The sequence below is a fragment of the Pezoporus flaviventris genome, unplaced genomic scaffold, assembly GCF_033815535.1.
Source record: "Pezoporus flaviventris isolate CSIRO_AGI_PZ_B2104156 unplaced genomic scaffold, CSIRO_AGI_Pfla_v1 ptg000015l, whole genome shotgun sequence".
Classification (NCBI taxonomy): Eukaryota; Metazoa; Chordata; class Aves; order Psittaciformes; family Psittacidae; genus Pezoporus; species Pezoporus flaviventris.
This window is the reverse complement of record NW_026892563.1, coordinates 11,995,433-12,018,624: the sequence shown is the minus strand read 5'-3', so window position 1 is coordinate 12,018,624 and position 23,192 is coordinate 11,995,433. Positions and strand designations below refer to the sequence as shown.

Below are 23,192 nucleotides of genomic sequence, written 5' to 3'. Positions count from 1 at the left end.
CCCAAAGCCCCATCCAACCTGATCTTGAACACTTCCAGGGATGGGGCAGCCACAGCTTCTTTGTGCAAACTGTGCCAGTGCCTCACCATTCTCATAGGGAAAAATTTCTTCCTAACATCTATATATTAATTCCAAAGTCCTTGAAGTTTGGCTGCATCATGAATGGTCTTTGAAATGGGAGGGGAACCCAGCCCAACCTCTTTTTTTGACACCGTATAAAGCAACCACCCAAAATAGCTAGGAGGACTCATGCTACCACTGATGAAATAACAGAAACTAGCATTAAGCACCATGAATAACTACTGCTAATTCCTATCAGCACCAGGGTTACCCTCTCGTTCAGAGTTCTGGCAACCCACCATTTAAACTCCAGTATTGTGAAGGTACATCACTTTTTCATCAAATATTAGAGAGCAAGTAATTTTCAAATATACAGAAGGGTTCAGAGATCTGTAGCAGTGTTGTTTAAAAGAAACAAAGCCATCAGCCTGCCTCCAAAAACATCTCTTCATTGTGCCAGAGGCAATATCCAGAATGAAGGCACGGCCCTTTGTGGTTCCAAGTTTCTTAAATTCCAGAAAACAAGACACCCCTCCCAATCAGAACTATAAGACAAACCAGGTCTAATGGGAGAACGCACTGAAAATTTTTTGCTCTGACTTGTGTTAAAATAAAGTTCCTGCTGCCCACAATTGTCAATCAGAAAGCAGAGCTTAAGCACTTGTAACACTGGTCACACAATTATATAAGGCAGCTGGTATGTACATATAGATTTGGAGCCTTTAACTTTCTATTTTACTCTAGAAAATCAAAAGAACTAACGTGTTGAGGATGCTTTGTTATATAATTGTGTCAGTTGTCCTCCAGTGCTCAGAACCGAATCTGGACACTGGCCAGGTAAGAACCATAACACTCCATGAAGTTTCTGAATGGTGTTTTGGGGCAGGGAATTTCTGTCTTGTCATACAGCTTTGGACCAAAAGCATTCAAAAGAGAAATATCAAATTTGTATCTTTTACTCATATATAAATACCTAAGCCATTTCCAACTGTGCCATCAAAAGACAGCACCTACTTTACCAAGCTGCTTTTCAACTGACTGAACATATAGTTTATGTCTGTCATCCACTTTAATTGCAAGTTTGTTTTCATGTCACATCCCTTCCTCAGTCACATAATACCTATAAACATGATAAAAAGGCATACAGTTGTCATTATATGACCAGTTAGTCAAATAACAAATATACAATAGCTATTTCAGTAGCTCCTTGGTTTTAATTTACTTCTATTCTGGAAGCTCAGTCAGAGTTCTGCAATTTCCCAAAAATTTCACATAAAAAACTCTGTGGTAGGATTTGATACAGAATTAGTAACACAGCTTTATGTGCTGCTGACCTTGGATCTAAAATGTTTGTACCACGTATGTTCAGCTAAAATTGAAAATTTCGTGTCAAATATACTTAAAAAGCACCAGGGCAAATAGCTAGACTCGACCATGTGTGTGCATGTATGACAAACAATAGGGATATCTATGAACTGACAAACCACAGATTTTTTAGATTTCTATATACTTTTTTGTAACTTTAAAAATTATATATAATCTCAGAAAAGAATTTTACTAAAAATTACACTGAACAGTTTTTTTTTGCATTCAGCCTGTGAGACCAGTAAATATGTAAATTTATTAAAATTGCTACTCCATTTTGTAGCATGACAGTCCATATACAAAATATTTTTAAATTTGGCCAAAGTTAATAAAGTTTCTTTAGCGATTTGAGACTTAAGCTGAACTTTAAAAAGGCATCCATAATCTGGGTTCAACAGACTAATTCCATCATATAGACAGAAACAACCACACTTTATATAAAGTAGCTTAAAGCTTACCTGGATTTCATATAAGTGGGCGATGTGAAACTGAACTGTAAGAGCGGGAAAATAAAAATTATTAGTTTTAATTAATGACAACAATTACAATATCTGCTTTAAAGTGAGGGATAAAGAATGTTTAAAATTTATCAATGCAAAACCAAGATAAATTAAATTTTGGAGATAAAAGGAAGTATTTGTTTACATTCACATTTTATGCTAAATGTAACAGAACTGAGAAGAGAATGAATATGTATCCTAACAAAGCATTAAGACTGCAAACAAATATTGCAGAAAGGCAGTCCGTGGATCTTATTTGTATTCTGAAATGCAGAGTCCATTATCCTTTCAGTAAACTTAGCAATAAAATTTCTTTAAGCAGAGAACGCACATTAGTATTTTCTGTAGATAACTGAATTAGGCACTTATTGTCATTCAACTGTCAAAGGACAGACTATATTTTAGGACAGAAAAATATATTATACGCAGCCAGCTTTATACAGGATCTTAAATTTAGGTGTTTGGGTTTTGTTTTTTTCCTTCTCAGGAACTGACTTTCCCTTGTTAAGCTGAGAGTGTTAATTACAGATGGTATTCTGATCATTACTGTAAAGCATCTTAAATTACTCGTATGAATTGCACAGAATGCCATAATACTACTAGCAGCTCTCAGAGGCAAGAAAGTTACTGGCTGGAAAAAAAAAAACAAACAACACAACAAAAATTGTTCAGGAGTAAAAGCAGAGGGAAAATTATTCTCATGCTGCTCAAATCATTAAACAAAAGATGGAATGCCTGAGTTCTCAGGCCTGTGAACTGCTAGCTTAGACTAGCCACAGAATGATAGATAGCTAAAGCTATTTGAGATGGATGTAATCCTCACTCTATTTGATGAGGAAAGACAAACTCCTTTGAGACAGACTTTTACCTGATGTTCCTGAGGACTGCAAGTTAAGAAAACACCTGTCTTTGAACCAAGCTCAATTTGTTTCAATACACAGATTTCTGTCTCTTGAAGCTGAAGAATAGCGTGACATAGAGGCTTATAAAGGTAATCTGGAGTTCCCGGGTTTCCCTCTGGGTCATAAAAGAGGGGGAAAATCCTCTTTGTGCACAGTTTTGTCCTTCACTATAAAGAAGGTAGCCTAGCGCACTTCAAAAACCAGGTCATAATGAAATGCATCATCTAAAATTTTAATAAACTTTTTGTGTTCCTTGCTAAAGGGCACATAACATCAATTATGTTCACCACAACATCAAACTTCACTGTGTACTGATGAAGGAAAAACCTCTGCTGTTATTTTAGAAGTTCATTATCTAAAAAAATCTTTTTTTTTTTTTTTCCCCCCTCACAGCAAAACCCCTTCAGTATGAATCTTCACCATGCAGGGGAAAGAAATTAAAGCTGTCACATTGGAGACTGCCTAAACAGAAATAAGACACGCTTAGAACATTTCTGCTAGGAACACACTCACTGTAATGCCGTTACTCACCCAGCCTCTAGAAATGCAAGGGGGAGGATTAAGGCAACCACAAGCATTTATGAGGGTACCTAAGACCATGGGTCAAAGTGCATGGTTCTTCCACTAAGTAGAATGGGAGAACCTGACAAAGTATCTCTCATTCCTCTTCTCTCTTCCTTCGGGTTTGTCAGGCACTGTGCAATAAAGCCTTTACATGGGGCCACACCTCTACATAAAACTGGGGCCATAGGGGACTGTGGGGGAAAGGTTAGGAAAACCTTACAGAAATTCAGAGATGCAATGAAAAACCAATGAAGTCAGTGAGAAATAATACGAACTAACGTGAAATATGATAAAGAATCATGTAGCTGGTAGAAAACAATAAAAGCCTACTGACGAAGAATTCTGCAAATATTTTACAGTATTATCTGTGTCTGCTCCTCATGGGAGACAAAACTTTAGAGAAGACCTTGTAGCATAGCTAGCTCCTTGATACCAATACAGCCAGAAGTTTCACCCACAAACACCTTTTCATTAGCCTTGCTGACAGAATATTCATAATTCCATCTAAATCCAAATGAAAAAAATTAAGAAATGCTTTTAAATACTTTACCCAATGCTTCTGAATTTAGAATTAGGAGATAACTTAAGCTCAACACCAAGATCAGCATGAAGATACCTTAAAAACTGAGAGGGTAATAATTTCCTTCACAACTGCCTGTCTTTTAATTCTTACAGACTCCAGAACATGCAGCAACGTATGCTTATTCTTGCATACAATTCCACTATGGAAAAATACCTGCAGGACGCTCTGTAACAGACTACAGTGTATACTGCATCTGACAAATCATATTACCCTAAAAGATTAGCATGTTCAAGTATAGATGAATATGTAGCTGGCACCTAAAGATCAAACTACAGTTTGTACCTCTTCCTACTTCCTACTTCAGTGTTAAAACCAATGCTGAATTTTAGACTTATAAATTGGCATTAAAATGATCACCAAAAAATGAGAGATTATCAAGATGCCAAAGTTTTAAACAACTGCTATTAAACATATGCCATGGCACAAGCACTACCGTTATGAATAAATAAACGCTCCTCAAGAATTCATCTTCAAAGCAATTAATAAGCTGAGTTTTGATTTTTACTTATTCCACTTACTAAAACGACCCACAACTCCACTGGAATATCTGTCTCCACTGACAGACGGAGGCAGGTTGTGTAGCCTCCCTCTCAGTACTGACTCTCTTGATTTTGAAGGATTGGTTCATTACAAATTCATACAGTTGTGAGCATAAGACTTAAAAAACACAAAAAGCTACAACAAAATAAATGGAATCGGTTACTTACTTTCAGCGTTAGACAAAGTGCAGGGATTGCAGTCAATCAAAGCTAACTGAAAATGCTGGAAAAAGAAATAATTGTTTTTTAACCAACATAATAGTAGAAATTTGGCAAATTACTAAGGATAAATAAATTTTGTACTTGAAAATCAATATGTCATTTTACCATGTGTCTTCAATAAAATGTATTTTCTTTTCTGTTCAACTGCTTACTGGAAGAAAATATTTTTTTCTACTGCAGATGCAGCAATGCTTCTAGTAATGTAAGATAGCAACAGACTTCTTCCCAAAACAACTGGGATAGTATCTGTAAGAATGACTGCATCATATGAATGGTCAAAATTGGAAAATCAAGTTTTCCTTAGAACACAGAACTGGGATTGCAGTCGTACCAGCTCACAGCCTCAGGGAGATAAACACTGAAGCCTTCAATTTGTCTATCTAGAAAAACACAGTAAGCTTCCCTTAAATTGAGTGATTTGAAGTCTTTTTAGAAAACTGATCTCATGTCAAAAAGCACTTACAACGAATACCTTTACATTAAAACATGAGTTCTTAAAGAGTTCCAAAGTTCTTACATCCTATCTGCCAGGTTTCAAGATAACTGCAACTAACCATTGAAGCTTGTTTATTTTTAATCACTATTCCTCAAAAGATATGAAAAGTATCTTTTAAACCATCTCTGCATTCTGAAGTCCTGAGACAAGAATTTCTTCTAGAAAGAAGGTCACACAAGCAGAGCAATTAAGCCTGTCTGGCAGAAAATCTGGATGTGAGCAAATCATTTCTAAGTGTCATGCTAATTCAGTGATCACTATTTACAGTCTGAAATGCAACCAAGTATTAAAATGAATGGAACTGGCATACAAACCCAAGTGCCTCTGAACTTTTTCATAAAATTCATATAAAATTGCTAGACAGTGCAAAATTTGGATTAACATATTAATTCAACAGAAAGTCAGGCCTAAGAGATAGCACATAAAATACTACAGTTAATAAATACAGTTATTTACAAAATACAGCTCCAGGTGGCTTCTAATACACAAAAATTACTGACTCTTTGGTGTATTTTATTAGCACAAAAATGGTGATTTAGCTCTGGCCGCTCAGGATTCCAAACTAGGTAGCAGCAGGGGCTTATTAGCGTAGCTGGGAAAAAAATAAATCCTTATTAATGAATGTATATGCAACTTGCTTTTCGTATCTGTCATACCAGAACTACTAGACACTACTTTCCTCATGGTCCTAATAATACCTCGTGTATAGCACATCTCTATAACACACATCTTGAAGATTGAGAACAGTTTTACAGACCACAGAACATTTTTAACAGACAAATTGTTAGAAAATTAAGTTATTATTCATAGCAAAGCATAAAAAAAGAATGCTGACACTTCATGAGCTCTGTGAGGCACACAGTTCTGCAGCTTACCTCTGCACTGACTTTTATCAACATCATTTGTAATATGTGTTTAAAAAATGAAGCAAACTCAATTTGAATAACAGAAATTTATGATTTTTAATGAATATTTTAGCAATAGCAGTCCCAGAAGAGAGGACAGAAAACAATGAACTCACATATACGTTACTTGTAAAATAACTTTTTAAGCTTTGAGTAAGCATTAAATAATAGCTTATAAACATTAGCCTATTTCTCTGCCTTGTCTGTTCCTTTTTCTACTGTTCAGCAGTTAGACAACTTAAGATCTCCCCTCACTTACATTGCAATGCAGGTTGTGTGCCTCAGTCGGTTACCATAGTGATACTAGTAAGCAGGCAACTTAAAAAAAAAGGCTAAATAAAAATAAAATGCTCTACTTTATATTGCATTTTGCATGGCAAAAGGAAAAAAAAAGGAACAGACCTATATACCTTGGCCTGTATATCGAGTATACTGGTCTAAATGGTACAAACCTATTTTTGCACAGATGCGCCATCTTGCACTGTCACTAACAATTAATATGAAAAGATAAAGCAGAACAGCAGAGATCTGCTCTCACCTAGCAATGCTATTATAAAAATTAAGTAGCTCTAAAGAGAAACGATTGACAACTGTTCTGTAGCAGCTTTTTCAGAAGGGTTACTGCAGTGAGACTCAAGTGAGAGAAAGCAGGCAACCACATCAGAAAAAATCTAACCATTTTAAAATTTAAATATGCCAGTAATATCAGTACTGTACGGTGGAAAAAAAAAAAAAAAAAAAAAAAGAGGGCTATTTGCAGCAATGCCTCCTAAAAATTTAAATTCTTAGTACAACGTTAGCTGGCTTCTACATTTCAAAGTCCACATTATGAAAATTTACTAAGTGTAGTAAATTTCTGCTTGCACTGTTCACTAAGCTACAAACAGTAAAGAAAATGATAAACCAAAGCCTGTAACTACAGCAAAATAAACCACTTGCACCAAATAATTATCACAAAGCAATATACAGAAAACTCAGAACCTTTCACACCAAGAACCTTTGAAATGCACATACGCGAGCAAACCTCTTCCTCCTGCCAGATAAATAATACATAGCTCCCCGTTAAGTATTCCAAATCAGACCCAAAATAAAGGCATGCATGCATTCTAGCACATAAAAACCTCATCAGCCAAAAGCAGATCCACCCACCACAATTACCAGCACCAAAAAATTAGAAAAATAGTAATCATTTCCAACTTCCATTTCTGCCGCACGCAGAAGCGGTTTGCAAACATCTGCCCGTCTCTCAAATATTGCAGCACTGAAGCCGGCTACTGCTGTGTGAAATAGTTACTATGCAGGAGAGGCCGCTGCAGTTCAGAGACGACACACAATACCTCAAGGCAGACAGCAGTCTATAGAAATTCAAATCCCGAGTAAGAGGATTTACCTAGAAGGCAGTGTTCTGAATGTTAAAAAGTAACAGGCTCTCTTCAAGAGCTGCAGCTCAAGTCATAACATACCTTGATTTGTAGCCATCTGTAATTGCACAATTATCTACAGCCTATTTTGTCTCCTCTGGAGTCTGATTTGCCTCTGATTGTGGAAACAATTTCAAAGGTAACCTTTCCAAGGATCAAAAGTACAGCAGATTGCATACAAACAGAGCTGATGAAAGCATTAGGTCTGGTAGTAAAATAACGGTAATCTGACACTGATTTTAGGTTACTTCATGTTTTCACTACTAGAATTAACACCAATTCTCCTAACAAATCAGTCCTTTACAATTTAAGAGGCAAGTACCTAGGGTTTTGGCAGCTCTTCAATCGATAAATGACCAACACGAAACGAACCACCTTCTTCTTAGTGCAAGATTTCCAGTACTGTTTCTCTGTTTACATCCAAGCCTGATACCTCAAAACAGTGATTCTGCTCTCTCCTCCTCTGAGGAAGACATTAGCAAGCTTAACAGCTATGAGTTCTGCATTTATTTAGCAAGCAAGGCGAGCCATCGTTTGAAACCTGACAATTCTCACAGACTTACCACGAAGGAAAGCTCCATCATGACTCAGTGAAATTCTGATGGCTTTTTCTGCTTATGTGACCTAGGTGTGATGCCTGTGCTCCTCAGAGCAGCCTTTGTTCAGATAAGTAGGGCACGGAAAGCCTGGTGTAATGAGCTGTGGCAGAGAGCCAAGCATCCATTTGCCAGGCATGTTTGGGGCCAGCGGAAAGGGTCAGGAGAGGACACGCTACATGTGCTGCTACACCAGCACACTGCTCTGCTCTCCAGTGTCTTCAGAAGCCAGAACAAATTCATATTGTACTATGAAGGTTTGTGCAGCACAAACACTCGGTTGCTTTTGTCCAACATTTAAAAAAAACCCCTCAAACCCTCAAGACTGAGGAAGACTGTTACATGGATAGGGCAGAAGAAAGCTACTTGAGGACTGAAGAAACAAAGGTCATATGAGACACATAAAATGAATTAACAGCAGTATGTTTGGAAGAATCTGTGGTTTTGACTAGCTATATAAATGAAAAATTATTTTAAAGCTGAAAGGTTAGTAAAGCTGTGTTTTCGCTAGCCAGAAGAAGGCTGCATTCAAATTTACCGACCAACATCTTATATGGTGCAACACAGTGCTTTCCACAAAGCTGACTCAATACTCACGTTGGCTGCATGCTTTACTAATATTTGTGCGACATCAGAATTTAGCTATTGCTGTGTTAACAGCCGGAAGACTGCCAGTGGCAACAAAATGCCATAGGGAAATGTGATGACTGGAACCTTGCACTGCCACTGCGTCATCAGCATCCCCCACATCACTTTGCTGGCTGGAGGTGAGTTTGTTTCAGAACCTGCAGTGCTCTGCCCCCAACCCACCCACCCACCCACCCAGGCTGGATGAAAAGCACAGCCTAACCCTTGCCGCGTAACTGTGGCTACCAAGGCAGTACACGTAGCTGGCTATTACTGTGTGCCCTGAATGCCAATCTTTCAGTTGCAATTACAGCTAATAAACCTGGACCAAGATACCTCTCACAAGGAGGTGCACAAATGAAATGCACCTGCAATACTCAGCCTGAATGCTCAACTTCTGAGCCAACTATTTTTCTTCTCACAGTATGTTTCCTCCCAGAAAAAAAAAGGTGTAAGACAACGCAGAGCAGTAACTCAATTTTAGCATTTACTTCCCTTTATAATCATGACATTTCTAAAATTTGCTTACAGTTTTCTTTTCTAGGAAAACTAAAAAAATCACTCAAAACCCCAAGCAAAACTAAGAGAAAACAAAAGAAAACACTCTGTAGACCAGACACTGAGGTACCACCATCCACTATCAAAACCAGCTCCACTAACAACTCTCCTGCAGTTTTACTGGCAGTCCTGAGGTAAGTTAATGATCTTAAGGTCTGTTCCATCCTAGTTGATTCTATGATTCCAGTGCCACGCTGCACTAAAAAAACCTCTCAGGTTTTTTACTTCTTGTATATGTCCTTCTATCATGTACATATGCAAACTACAAAGACTTGGAGAGCAGATCATCCCCAAATGCTGTCTGCCATCACTTACATTTTTATTAAAATTGTACTTTGACTGATTTCATCCTGCTTTCCACAAAATGCTTTTTAGCTGAAGCGGCTGAAATAGTGGATATCCACATAATAGCTAAAGCCCTTTATTTTGTGTGATTTTTTCTCACCAAAAAATGCTGCCGATTAGTTTTTAGCAGAATTACAGCCATAAAAATGAACACAAGAAATTAAAAATTCTCATAACTGTATGTTTTCTCTAGTTATTCTTTTAAATAATTAAAAATAAATACATAAGGTTTCAATTTAACACGTTTAAGCTTAAAAGTTAGTAATCTAAGCACATATGGAAGATAACTAGGTTGTGAAACAGAAGAAGGCTTAAAAACACAAATTTGCACTTTTATAAATACATTTTTATTTATTACTGCGAAAAACAGCATTAAAAATGAATATGTCTGTAACAGCTACATGTTGGCATACAATAGCTACAGTAGCTAAAAATATATTTAATAAAGATATTTACAGAGAGACAGGAAAATTATTTGAATAAGCAATGGAATGACTAAATAAGTACTTTGAGCTGCTCATCCGTGTATCGGTATTAATTTTTTTTGTATTTCATGCATATTCATGTAATTCATGCATATTTTCCCAATAAATCTGAATTCTTTCGCAGCCTTTTCTCATCCTAATATAAGCAGTATGTCTTAACATTACTAACAAATGAGAATCTTTAGGAAAATAATTAAAAAAAATTAAAATTCTATTCAAATTGATGATTTACAGGCAAGATCAAAGCAGAAGCCTGAAGCAAACTGCTAGGATAGCTGTTTTGTGTACAGATAAGGAGGAAAAGTGTCTGAAAGTGAAAGGCAGAATGAGTATTTCTACTAAAAGGCAGACAATTGAAAACATGAGAAATTTAGTTCTCGTTCTTCTAAAGGTTTTGTTGCTGGGTACAGGATCCACTACAATTCTTAAAACCAAATCAAGCTGTGTTGCGCTTTGGGAATTCCCTGATCATAGCCCTGACTCCCCACTGGAAAGCACACTACATACTTCAGCGCCACCAAGCAGAATGAGCACCAGATGGAAGACTTGTTTCCCATAGCTGCTGTTTCCAGTGCAATACAATTATTAAATTAAGTAATACCAAAGCTGTAATTTTACTTTTTTCCTTAGCTTCTCTTTTATGCATGTGAGTAGTCCCACACAATGCACCCAGCTCCCCCTTCATGCTCTACCACCTAGTTCTGTGTTCAGCTTTTGGGTGGACAAGAGGCACTGGGGCTTCCCGATTCACAGCAACTCCCGTATGGATGGGACAACTCCCTTTGTAGGTTCACATCCCAACAGACCAGACCCATGACCACTCATTTGGTGCCTCTGTTGTAGTTCAAGCTATGCAAATCACTTGGTCCTCAGCTTGCAGAGCTTGAATGGCTCTGGGGCAGTATGCTGCACAGGAACTTTCGAGGAATTTCTCTTTGATATCACTTTCATTCTGACTTATCTGCTAAAAACTGGTTACGTTTCAAAAGTACTTAAAAGAAATACTGAGACACATGTGCAAGACAGGTTGATTACAAACACATATGAGAAAAGGAGGCTAAAACTGAAAAAATATTCAATAAATAGGAAAATTACTAAGATAGCCAGTGATATGCCAGAAATAACGTGGCATGTACTCACAAGCATCAACATTTTTCCCATCAATATTTACCAAATCAATGAAAAGATGTATTATGTTCCCACAGATCTTGCTGTATTCTCCTCTGAGGTTATCACGGTTCAACTGCAGCTAACACCACTGAATACAGTATTAGTGTCATTTGCAGGAAATGGTAAATAAGAGGGGGGCAACAGAACACTCAGTAAAGTGTGAAAAGGCTAGGACTGTGAAATAAACCTTAATATAACCATAGACTAATTTAGATTGGAAAAGAACCTTAAGATCACTGAGTCCAAGAGTTAAACTAACTGCTATAGTAATCAATAATACCACCCCCCTAAGTCACTGACAGTTGATTTTGGAATTAAGTTGCACTTTTCTGATGAATGGGCAAATTCAGTTTTCATGTATCACTTGTGAAGGTGACACTGCCCTAACTGTCTGGTTACACAAGGGCTGTTTTCTTTCAAACAGAAAGGCCACTTTTTTCTTTTATTTCTTCCTTAATGGACCACTGAAGGCCAAGTAATTTTCAACAGCTCTGGTGTTCTTGCCAGAGTTTATGGCAATGGGATAACTGAGCAGTCAATGGTTCTCACAGCAATTTGCAAGTCTTAACTGCAGCAACGTTAAAAACATGCAAAAGCAGTAACCGATTTTAAAAAAACACCGAGTTGATTTTATGCTTGTTAAACAGCACTCTGGTAATTACCTTGATCATCAACATCTTAAAATAGTAAAAATTAATTTTGCACTTAAATTGCTTACATAAAATATAGATGATTTATGTTAATGCTCTAAAATTGTGAAAAACATGGAATATTTGACCTTCAGACTCCCATCTTCCCCCTTTGCCTGAAGACTTACTGCCAATGACTCATCTGTTGGTAATGGTTTATTCTTAGCAATTACAGACTTAACATGAATGTTTAAATACCATCAAAAACATTATGATATTTTAGAGTACATTAATGCAACGTTGGTACAATCTGTGAAATTCAGAACAGTCACAAGTGAATAGTGGATGAAAACTTGCTTTCACTTTGTGCCTCAATGTCAAACAGGGAGTAACGCTGGGCTGTGGTTTTACTTTATACAGAGCCCCAAGGAAAGGGTCTGTGCTCAAGGCCAGTTACTAGCAGGCTGTATCCTTTAAAATCCAGGATCCTTTCAAAAAAGTCCAAAAAAACCCAACAAAACCAAAAATGACAGAACAAGACAACCCTGTCTCTTCATTACTTTGGCTTACATACCTTTTTGTGAAGGGAGAAGATACTCTGTCCCAGAGAATGAGACAGACATTTCACGAAAACATCCTTTAGCACTCTTTCATCTTATCTCTTCCTCATTTTCTTCTCCCCATGCTTGTGCAAAACCACTGCACCAGCAGTTTCTTTTGCTCTCTTCACGAAGCAAGTTTTTTGACTTGCCTCTCATTCTTGTCACTCACAGAATTCTGGCTTAAGGCTTGTTTTGAAACCTCAACTCAGGGATCAGTCAGACCGGCTTTTAAAGAAGCTACTACCCTGCTTGTTCTGCTTAGTTTGCTCCTCAAGTGATACACTCTGGTATGTTTCAATCAGTAACATTCTGATTTCAAACAAAACAGATCAGTGTCAGGACTCTACACTAAATCCACAGCTGAGCTGAACTTAAACTGCCTTGGCTTTCAGTTTCCACTGATAATTCCAGATTATGGTTTTATGTTTTGCACCAGAAGGGTACAAGAGAGCTCTACCCTCTCCTTCCCATTCATGCACTCCTGCTATCTACCTTGCGCTGGATCTAGCAACTGGACAATCTCAGGTTGACTTGGTTTAGACTTCTTATCCACTTCAGTCTGCAAATGGAAATAAAAAATCACTTGATTCAAAGCAGCAGAGGCTGCCGAACAATGCAACTGGAATAGTAAGGTGGAAAATGAGACAACCTTTTAGCAACAACCTGCAGTTATATTGCTGTGAGGACATTGTGAAACTATGTTTAATGCAACACTCACCCCTAGCCCCCCATGATTATTTCATCACCCTTTTGAAGATCCTCACTCTGCTCCATGGGAGCCTGTTTTTGTTGCTGCTATTTGTTTCCTTAAGTGACTTAATCCCATTGCACGTAATAGAAGCAATGGAATCATAATTTTGCAGGTTAAAATAGAGACATTCCTTCCACTAATTGATTACAAATTTACTATCGCCTTGTAAATTTACTCTTCTGTAACCCTGACTTCTTCAAAACCAAACTCAAAATGCACTTCTCCAGCACTTATTTTATTCCCTAAGATAGTCAATACTAAATCAGTGCCAAAGTACAAGAAAACAGGATCAAACTCGCACATAAGTCTTTTCCCAACACAAGCGATCCATCTCTACCTTCCCTTGCTCTCCTTTGTCTTTTATTGCACTGAATCTTTCCTACTCCTATGCAATATCCTCTAACCACAACTTCCAACTACACCTTCTCTGAGTGAAAGCTTAGACTCTAGATGAAGAGAAGGAAGCCTTATGAGAGAAGTGCTTCCAATTACTACAAACAGTGAAAGCAAAAAAGTGGAGAGTGGCATCCTACTCTTTAAAACCTTGGACAATGCGATTCTGATAACCTCATAAATACGACTTCCACGAAACAATCTGCCAGGAGAAGGATGTCAATTTAAAAAAAAAATCTAGTTTCAGAAGGGATTAATAAGCAGAAATACATTTATAAATTACACATAATTACAAATTACAAAATTCTTAGCCCTGCAGGTGTATTTCCCACCGTATGAAACTGTTAAAGGACGCTTCCTTTTTCCAAGATACACATATCTAAATTTAGAGGTCAGGAAGGAAGGCACATGGGGATAGAGTAAGAAATGCAAGGAGGAAAAAAGAAAGGGGCAAGCATGTTGAATGGAAGGAGAAAAAATGTCAGATTACAACTGGAGACAGAAAAAAGCAGTAAAAAACTTTTTAAAAGAGTACAGGAGAAACAAAGTACTGTATTAACACAAACCATTTCTAACTGATTAGCCAAAAATTGTTGCCTTAGAAGCTGACTCTCAAACCAGGAAATAAAAGAAAGATTAACTACTAGAAAGTAGAAATTACACAAAAAAATGATATCAGAACATTATTTTGAATAAAAGCTTTCTATTTTTAATAATCTTTAAGAACTTCCTGTTTACAGTAGGACAGCTAGAAGAGAAAAAAAAAATAATCAAGAAATCCAAGCTGCTAATTCTTCTCTTATTTTTTCCTCCAACTTTCCCCAAGATGTACTATTTTAACAAGAATCCTACACCAAACACTTGATCTACTGGAGTATCAGTGCTCATCTATAATTTTGCTGGGCTTTTATGAGTATTTCTAGCTCTTAACACACTTGTATTTCTGAAGCAGATATTATTTAACTGCTATATGCTCATGCATTCCAAGATGCGACACAACTTGTAAAAAACATTAATTCAATTTGAAAGCTCTTAGACCTACCTTTAAACTAGACTCATAGTCTGTGTTCACTTTGAACATAAGCCCAAGCCGCAAATGAATTTCCTTGGCTCGACAAAAGCTGGGATCAACATAAAGCGCCTCCTGAAATGCTTTAATTGCCCTGAAAGAAAAACACAGATTAGAAAATGATTCTTTTTTATGGAACTGTTACTTCCTAATGAATATTATTTATAAGACTAGCAGAAAGTGGATCAGAAAGCACTGTTACAGAAGAACACATCAAAATAGTGGTTTACACGCAATGTTTTTGGTGCATGGCTTTTGATTCTTCGCAGACTGGGTAATTTGTACTCCAGATATCCTGGTATATTTGAAAGTCTAATCTTTCCTATTGATTTAGAGAAACTAATTTGCTATATGAAATACAGTAACATATCTACTATTTCAAAAAGCATGACCCAGGAATTAGCAACAAAATTAGTGCAACTTTAGAACACTACAGTGATCGTTCATGTCACAACCAACTTTTGATTGCCAGTAAGTGCAGACCACCAAGAGCAGCAGTGTAACTAACAGAAGTCCTAAGAAGGAGAGATTACACCCATCTCTTCCCACTGCACCAACCTGCTCTGTTTTCCATTTTGTCCTCACTTTCTCAGCACCAGCAACACATACAGATTCAACCAATACCTACTGCTCCATTACTTTCCAGTCAGTCAATTACCCCCAGGAAAACACAGACATGAAAGCCTGCCACCTCCTCCCACTCTAACTTGCTTTTCATATTCCTATGATAGGTGAACATGGCACTGATTCTACTTCCTTGACTTTAAATCCTCCCCACACATGCCCCTGTTCCTGATGTCACTGTACCAGATAAAACAAAAATATTATGTAACAACTGTATCTCGGAGAAAAGAATTTACTTCTGAACAGGACTGTTTTGCCTCTCAGGGCAACTGCATAAAACTAGGACAGCTGAAAAGCAACTGAAAAGTAATAGATATAAATTCACAGTGAAACTGAGAAAGAAGCTAAGATTTACTGTATCACCTGGCCTGAAATCCAGACAGCTTGAAACAAAATACCTTCATATACATCACTGCTTGAACAATCACAAAACCCACAAACACTCTCAGTTTAGGGTAGATTCAAGCACCTATGCCAGGGAACACAGTCCCACTTGCTGTCCTAGGGAAGTCCAGAGACTGATGCTGATCAGGCAGATGACAGACAAACCTCCAGGGAGAACTGTACCCACTCTGAAGCAGCACAGGGACACTGGACAAGAGTTAACCACAGTGCCTAAAATTACACAGTGTTTATGCACTGTAGTAGTTCATTCCTACTCTCCAAGTGCAGCATTATTTACAAGGACAAAAGGTTAGCAGTTACAATGGGAAAATCAACAAATACTTTTCACAGACTTTTTTTAATTCACAAAACACATAAATGACCATTTTTTAATCCATCAGCAAAAGCACTTCTACTCTTAAAATTCTTGCAGGCTGTTTTCTCATTCCTAATGGCAAAGCAAACCAAAGGCACAGAACTTCCTCTAGACAATGCAACGAAAATATACCTGAAGCATTATCTGACCCGTTCAAATAGTACTTAAGAGCAGGTGGGACTGAAAAAGTATTGCATTTGTACTGTGAAACTGAAGGTTTCCCTATACAATCTTTCAGAAAGGCTTTCCTTACCTTGTACCATACTTATCTGCTTACATAAGGAAAATGAGCAAGAGAAGTGCAAAAGAGACAAACTTGCACCAGCTAAGCAGTCTCACACATCTCATCTGAACTTCCCTGCAATAGTATGGGTGGTGATGAATCACACACCTCAGTATCTACACCAAAATCATAACAAACAAGGATACAGATCTCTTAACAGTAAGCTCACCATCATCTACAAGAACACTACTCAAACTGGAAGGCCAAACACCAAACTGATCACTAACATCAGCATTTATTTTAACTTATGCTTTTGTTATGCTGAAGTATAGATTTTATTATCGTGTATTTGCATTCCTTGCCTTAACTCTAATACGATACTTGGTATGTAAGCCACTGGTATTTAAAATCCATTATTTGCGTCCTGCTTAAAGACAGCATCCTAATTTCTAAAAAGGAAGAAAAATGGTGTCTGTGATACATATCAAAGAGAAGACAAAAATCAGGAATAAAGACATTGCACTTCTATGTCACCTGGGGTATTTCCCCTCTATCAAGTCTCAGCTGCAGGACCACTGAAACATGGATTTCTAAAAAAGATTAGACGAAACTGTAAGAGACAAAAATATTTTTGTAGTCTCTTGTTTACTGAACAGGAAATATTATTTACTGCCAGAGCCGAACAGAGTTAAACAAATCTGCAAGTATAACAACTTTTAAGGACTGTTCAGAAGTTTAGCTTAGTTTGAATGCATACTGTCATTCATTCAAAAGAACAAGAATGTTGCCTACCCCAGGCTTTCAGAGAAGCACAGCACTCAAACTCTAGGACAATTATAATCAGTGCACAACATGAAAAACCGTGTGCCATTCAGCACAGTACCTGGCAGTTACAGACCGTCCTTGTGAGGTTCATACAAGGTTTATTTATGTGCAGACAACATGGCAACACCATTCACGCTAGTCTAGGCTGCTCATGGAGTCAGATTCAACATTAGCAGGCTTTGAGATAACATTTTAATCCAACACAACTTTCCAATGACAACAAGCCCAATTATGTGCAAGGAGGAAGAAAAATCTGTAGGATGAGACATCAGTCTTTCACACAAAATCTATGCAGGAAGTAAATGGCATGCTCTTCAACCCATTTTGACGGATGCTTTGAAAAATACATCAACTAAGTCAAAACAAAACTCTCTGTACCATTTTAGTTCAAGTTACCATACTAACAGCTAAATAACATTCTAGCTGCACATTTCAGTTATATTAGATCGCTCCTAAACTGGTGGGTTTGGGAGCCAAGGCAGAAATGCTTTAAAAACACAGTTTCCTTGAAAGGTCAGAAAATTCAAAGGAGTGTGGTCAGGGAGCACTGACCGCTCCCATCCATTGCACTGATTTTGCAACAAAATGGACTGGCACTGGTGGAGAGTTTGGTGAAAGACTCTCCACTTAGAAATTTTCCTTCGGTTTCTAATACATGCTGGATTTACACGTAAGAAAGAATCCATATGCACTCAGAATGTTAGGGTACTCCTGGGTCAGTGTCTTGCTTGCATCTTAAATTCTGTATCCTCAGATGCCATAATAAAAACTAAAAGATAATTCTGAAAGGTAGCATAAATTTAAACTTCAATGAAGCATAATTATATCAGTAATTTAAGGGGAAAATGTAAGAATACACCAAATATTCCCCAAAGCAGCTTTTCTAACTTAAAAAAATCACTTATTTTTTCTTCTCCATTTAAAATACTGGCCTGCATCTTACTTGACTCTAGCGTTAATTCTATATTGATTATGCAATTTGCAGTTACTCCAGTACGACAATCACTGACAGTAACAAATACAAATTACTTCAACTACTTCTGTGAAAAAGGACACCACCAAAATTCCACAAAAAAGTGACTGGAAAGCCAGTATTTTCAGTATTTCTAGCAGTAGTAGGTGCGCATGTCTAATTTGGTAACTACAGCCTCATTTTAAACAGTCAGTAAAATTCATAGAATAAACCACTCAAACTGAAAAGACACTTATTAAAGTCTCACACACAGACAAGCAATTCTATAACATAACTGAATTAACATTGACCTAATTTTGCCCATGGGGAACACTTAAAGTAGCAAAGCACCGAACATTACAGGACACATCAAGAACACAGACTACAGTAAAAACTTTAATTTTGGGGCTGTTTCCCAGTGCCATGCCCAAAGCTCCAGATTCAGTCTCTTTACTACATCAATAGCAAAACATATGCAATATCACTGACATCCCTTTCAGTTGTAAGCGCTCAACAGCGTCCAATGCAGATGGGTTTGGGCTTGCCACAGGCTGGTACAGCACAGAAAAAAGTGGACATGAGAAATGCAAAGTAGGAGCAAGAGTTGTAAAGGTAAATGAGCTGCAAAGGTAAATGAGAGAATGTGGCCCAGAGTAAGTATCTGCAGTCCTTCCTGACCAATCTGTTTGCCTAAGTTAGGGCCTTCTGGATGCAGCAGAGGTCACTTGATCTTTGCTCTGAAACATCACTAATCTCATTTCTGTCCTCTGCCCAAGCCTACATACAGAAAGATGGGGTCTAGAGGATTCAAAGCATCCAAGTTACTCAGCTGTTTTCCCTCAAAGCTCTTCTGGGGTTTTACCAAAACTGGAAGAGCAGAAATAACTTAACAGCTTGATGATCTGGCACATACGAAGCAGCATTTGGCTTAAGAGGTTAACGGCTTCCTTCAGAGATGGTGGCACACAGCCTTCCTCAAGTAGGTTGTTAGTCTCCACCACTGATTAATGAGCCTTGCTGAACAGACAGAGCTTTTCAATTTTAATCCTACAGCAGACTAAGCATACATTAGTCCAAAGGATAAATCATGGCTGAGAGCTCTCATACTTCAGAACTAAATGACAGTCATATAAATTCAGCAAGAAATGACTTCTGGTTTGTTCACTGAAGGTAACTGCCTGGTAAGAAACAACTTTGGCTGAGTCTTCTAGCATTTATTCAGATTAAATAGAAGTTTTCTCCAAGAATGAGAGCATTTCAACTAACAGACAGAAAGGCTATCTAATAATCAACAAAATAGAGCAGGGCTGGAAAACAGACACTACGGAGGATGAAAAGCACCTCTAGGCTTACACTTTACACAGTGCTGCTATAGTAGTTCAGGAAAAATAAAAACGACATGAATCTGTCATCTCCAAATCAAGACTTTCAGAATCAATACGGCAGCTGCCTTTCCACCCACTTATCTACACAATAATGGCTACCATTATGAAAGTGAAGAAACCAGCTGAATAATAATATAAGATTATACTAAACATTTAGTTAACTCTCCTAAGACTTCTATTGGAAGGTTTTACTTGGATAGACTGTGAATAACATCTGCTTTGAATGAGGCAAAAGAATATAATAAAATGGCATCAGTTTAACTATTTAAAAGTTAACACTCATGCATTTCAAACAAAAAACATGAAAATCAGAATAAGTGTATGACTTCAAAGAACGTAACATTATTCCAATGTATCAGAAATGATGCCGCTTGAAAGTTCCTTCTTTTTTATCTTCTTTCAACTTTCTGATCACCTGTTCTAAGCCTCATGTCATTTCATGACTGCACTAATGAAAACAGACAAATTTCAACGTGAAAATCATAATTTGAGCATAAACAAAATGTACATATACAGCAATAGTCAAGACAGTGCAATTTCATGAAATACTTTTACACAGTCTTTAGATACAACTCCTAATAGCTGAATGGTGAAATATTTTGTGCAGTGAAGTCTTTAAACATTTCTCTAGAACAGCAGCTGAGAGTAAGCATTTTCCGATATTGTCGAATATTATGCCTTTCCATCCATCCAAGAAATGGTTTGATAAACCTGCACCTAAGCTCCACATCTTGAGCTCCACCTAAACCTATACCTAAGTTCCACACCTGCTTGAGCATATAGGCTGGACTAGATGACCTTCAGTGGTCCCTTCCAGTCTCAATCATTCTCTGATTTTGTGATACAATCACAGAAACATGAGACAACGAAAGAGAAATATAATTGCTTCCTCATTAATGGCTACTTATTATGTGTTGCCTATATTTACGTTTCTATTTTATATACCTAAAAAATACACATATAGATACAGCCACCTGAAATCCAAGAAATACTTGATAAAGAAGCATCTACGCAGTATGCATCTAAATTCTACCCTCCTTACAAAGATAACTACAAACACCAGCTGAAAGGACTGACAGAACAGGGAAAGATGCACCAATACAAAGGTGTACCTTGAAGATCACAAGTTACTGGTAAGCAAGCTGGGTTTCTACTCGCAAATTATATCCCTCTTGGGCTTTCCTTTGCAGGTGTCTCTAAAGCAGGAATTCCACATACTGCTAATTCCCAGAGCCATGACACTGCTGGGTGAACCTCAGAGCCTTTCACGCAAACTACAACCACTGGACTATTTCATCAAATGCCGCACAACCTCCGCAATGGCAGAAACTACTGATATACCTGGAGGTGTGCAGAGCAGACATTGCATTTGATGAGCGGCTGCTGTCTACATGACAGGTGAGGCATTCCCACACAAGGGAAGGACGTCCCCAGTAGGCTGTTAGCATTCCTACATACCCCACTAGCCGCTCGACAACTACTCTTTGTATGGAAGAGCCCAGTTCCTTGGATCTGTCAACCAAAGACACAAACAGCTTGAGAACCATCCGAAGGATCTGGTCCTGCTTGTGAGGGGTGGACAAATCTGACTGTGCTACTAACTGCTTGCCCCTAAAAAAAAAGACAACGTACTGATAGAAGAAGCAAAGAAGGGCAAAGAATGGACCTTGACAGCACAGAACTCTCCCACTCTCACAGGCAAACAGCAAATACCATAAAACAATACTTTCCTGGGTAGATGAGTAAGGCACGCAATACTGAAGGCTGGCACGTCAGAATAGTGAAAAAAAGTTTACATTCCACTGTAGACAACTGTATATTAAAAGCTATTTAAGCAGCTCCTTTATGATTTCAGAATGACTGTAAGAAGAGCAGAACTTCATTTTCTGAAAAAGACGAAGGAGGATGACAGCCAAGGAGAGTGAGAAATAGACCAGGCTCCTCCAGCTCAAATAAATGGTCCAATGTGATTTGCAGTAAGAACACCTCTCAGGTGACAAGTTTGTGTGTTTTCCTGTAGGTACCTGGAAAAGAATGCCCCTGCCTCAGTGAAGCTTTCAAAGGACTTCTAGAAGAAAAGAAAGTCTCAGGTGTCTGGAGGCCTGCAGGCTGACAGAAGAGTTGAGATGCAGTACCACAGGTAACAACTGAGGGCTGCCTTTTGCTGTCTGCTTTTGGCCTTCGGACGGTTGTGGAATTCAGCAGCAGCAGAGATGGGAGGCAGAGAGCCTGCTCAGTGCTTGTATGCTGCAGATGAATGTACATTCTGCCAACAGCAGTTGTATATGCTTCTTCCCTCTTGCCTATTAAATGTCTTTACCTGATTAAAGTAAGAATAGTAAGAGTACAACTGCCTTCTTGATATCAAGTTCCAATTTTGAGTCAGAATTCAAGAGGGCAGAAAAGCTTTTTGGGCTGAACTCCCACGTCCCTCTTTCAAGGAGTCAAAATTACGCTAACAGGAGAAATCCTAGCATACAGAAGAGCCACCATGCAGGAGTGCAAACAGACTGGGCTGGCTGTGAGGTGACTTTAAAGGAGCCAGAAACAGAGATGGGGGTTCTGTTTTGGCAAGGATGGCTGCAAAAGGGTCAGAAGGTTCCAGTTAGAAGATGACAAATTTTCTGCAGGCAGTGTGCATCTTTACGCCTAACAGGGGTAAGGAAAAGGGTCTCTTGCATTAGTTTTTGGCTTTTTTCAGAACTTCATCCCGCAAAATGTAATGCTGAAGGACTGAGGTTTACAAAACACAACTTCTACAGCTGCTAAGGATCTGGACTAAAGAGCCTCAGGGTATGCTAAATGGGGTGATAAGGGGGGACTGATCTCAGCCTCCTGCAAGGTATTACAAACAAACAGGGTGTCCGGAAGTTTGCAAGATAACAGTCACTGAAAACACAGCAGGCTGGCCTTGGGGCACCACAGCTCTACCCTGGGATCCAAAGATGGCATGAGAGCCAGTTTCAGGACACAGCTGCAGATCTTGAACTCCAGGTTTTCATCCTTGCGGGACTCAAGTGTATATGAACAGACAACAGACAAGTCAGGCTCAGAATCCTTACTGAAGTAAAAAAAAACAATTGGCATCTAAGCCAATACACTTGGATGCAAATATTACACAGAAATGAAGGGCAGCCTTTGATAAACCACTGAAATGCTTTAAGTGTTCCATCTAAAAGACAACTAAGGAGGCTCTAGATTTATTAAAGTTATGTATCTCAGCTATCTCTATTCTACTGGTATTATACCATGCTTGAGAAAGAGGGAGACCACTGGGAAAACCAGCAAACCGCTTTCTCAGTACTTAATGGTAAATGGTATAAAAAGAACAGTGTCAAAATTTAAGATCTGTAGGACCTGTTTTACCAGACTTCGTTTGATTTATGGAGTTGATCCCTTATGGTATATCTCACTATAATAACTGCATGAAATAGCACTGGTCTGATCACACTATTGTGGCATTTGTATATACACCGAGAGCTTTCAGTTTCCAAATAGTCATACAGAATCATAACATAAAATTATGTATCAGTCAAGATTCGTACTTAAGATAACACTTAATAATACTTAGTAATACTGCTTTATTATATAGAGAAGTGTAAAATACTGAGTTACAGTGAATCGCATATGTGTCTTGGAGC

At 38.0% G+C, this 23,192-nt stretch overlaps 1 protein-coding gene across 14 annotated transcripts in view; it reads right to left on the bottom strand.

Moving 5' to 3' along the window:
* KDM6A (lysine demethylase 6A) overlaps window positions 1-23,192 on the bottom strand; it is a 158,232-nt gene that overhangs the window by 57,311 nt on the left and 77,729 nt on the right. For all 14 annotated transcript variants that reach the window (XR_009743407.1, XR_009743408.1, XM_061453436.1 and 11 more), the window contains 3 exons: window positions 14,756-14,876; window positions 4,682-4,736; window positions 1,884-1,918 (listed from right to left, as the gene is read on the bottom strand). Coding sequence is in view for 12 of the 14 variants with exons in the window: in XM_061453436.1 (XP_061309420.1) it covers window positions 1,884-1,918; window positions 4,682-4,736; window positions 14,756-14,876 (211 nt within the window). In the remaining 2 variants the exon portion in view is untranslated. The remainder of the gene's footprint in view (window positions 1-1,883; window positions 1,919-4,681; window positions 4,737-14,755; window positions 14,877-23,192) is intronic.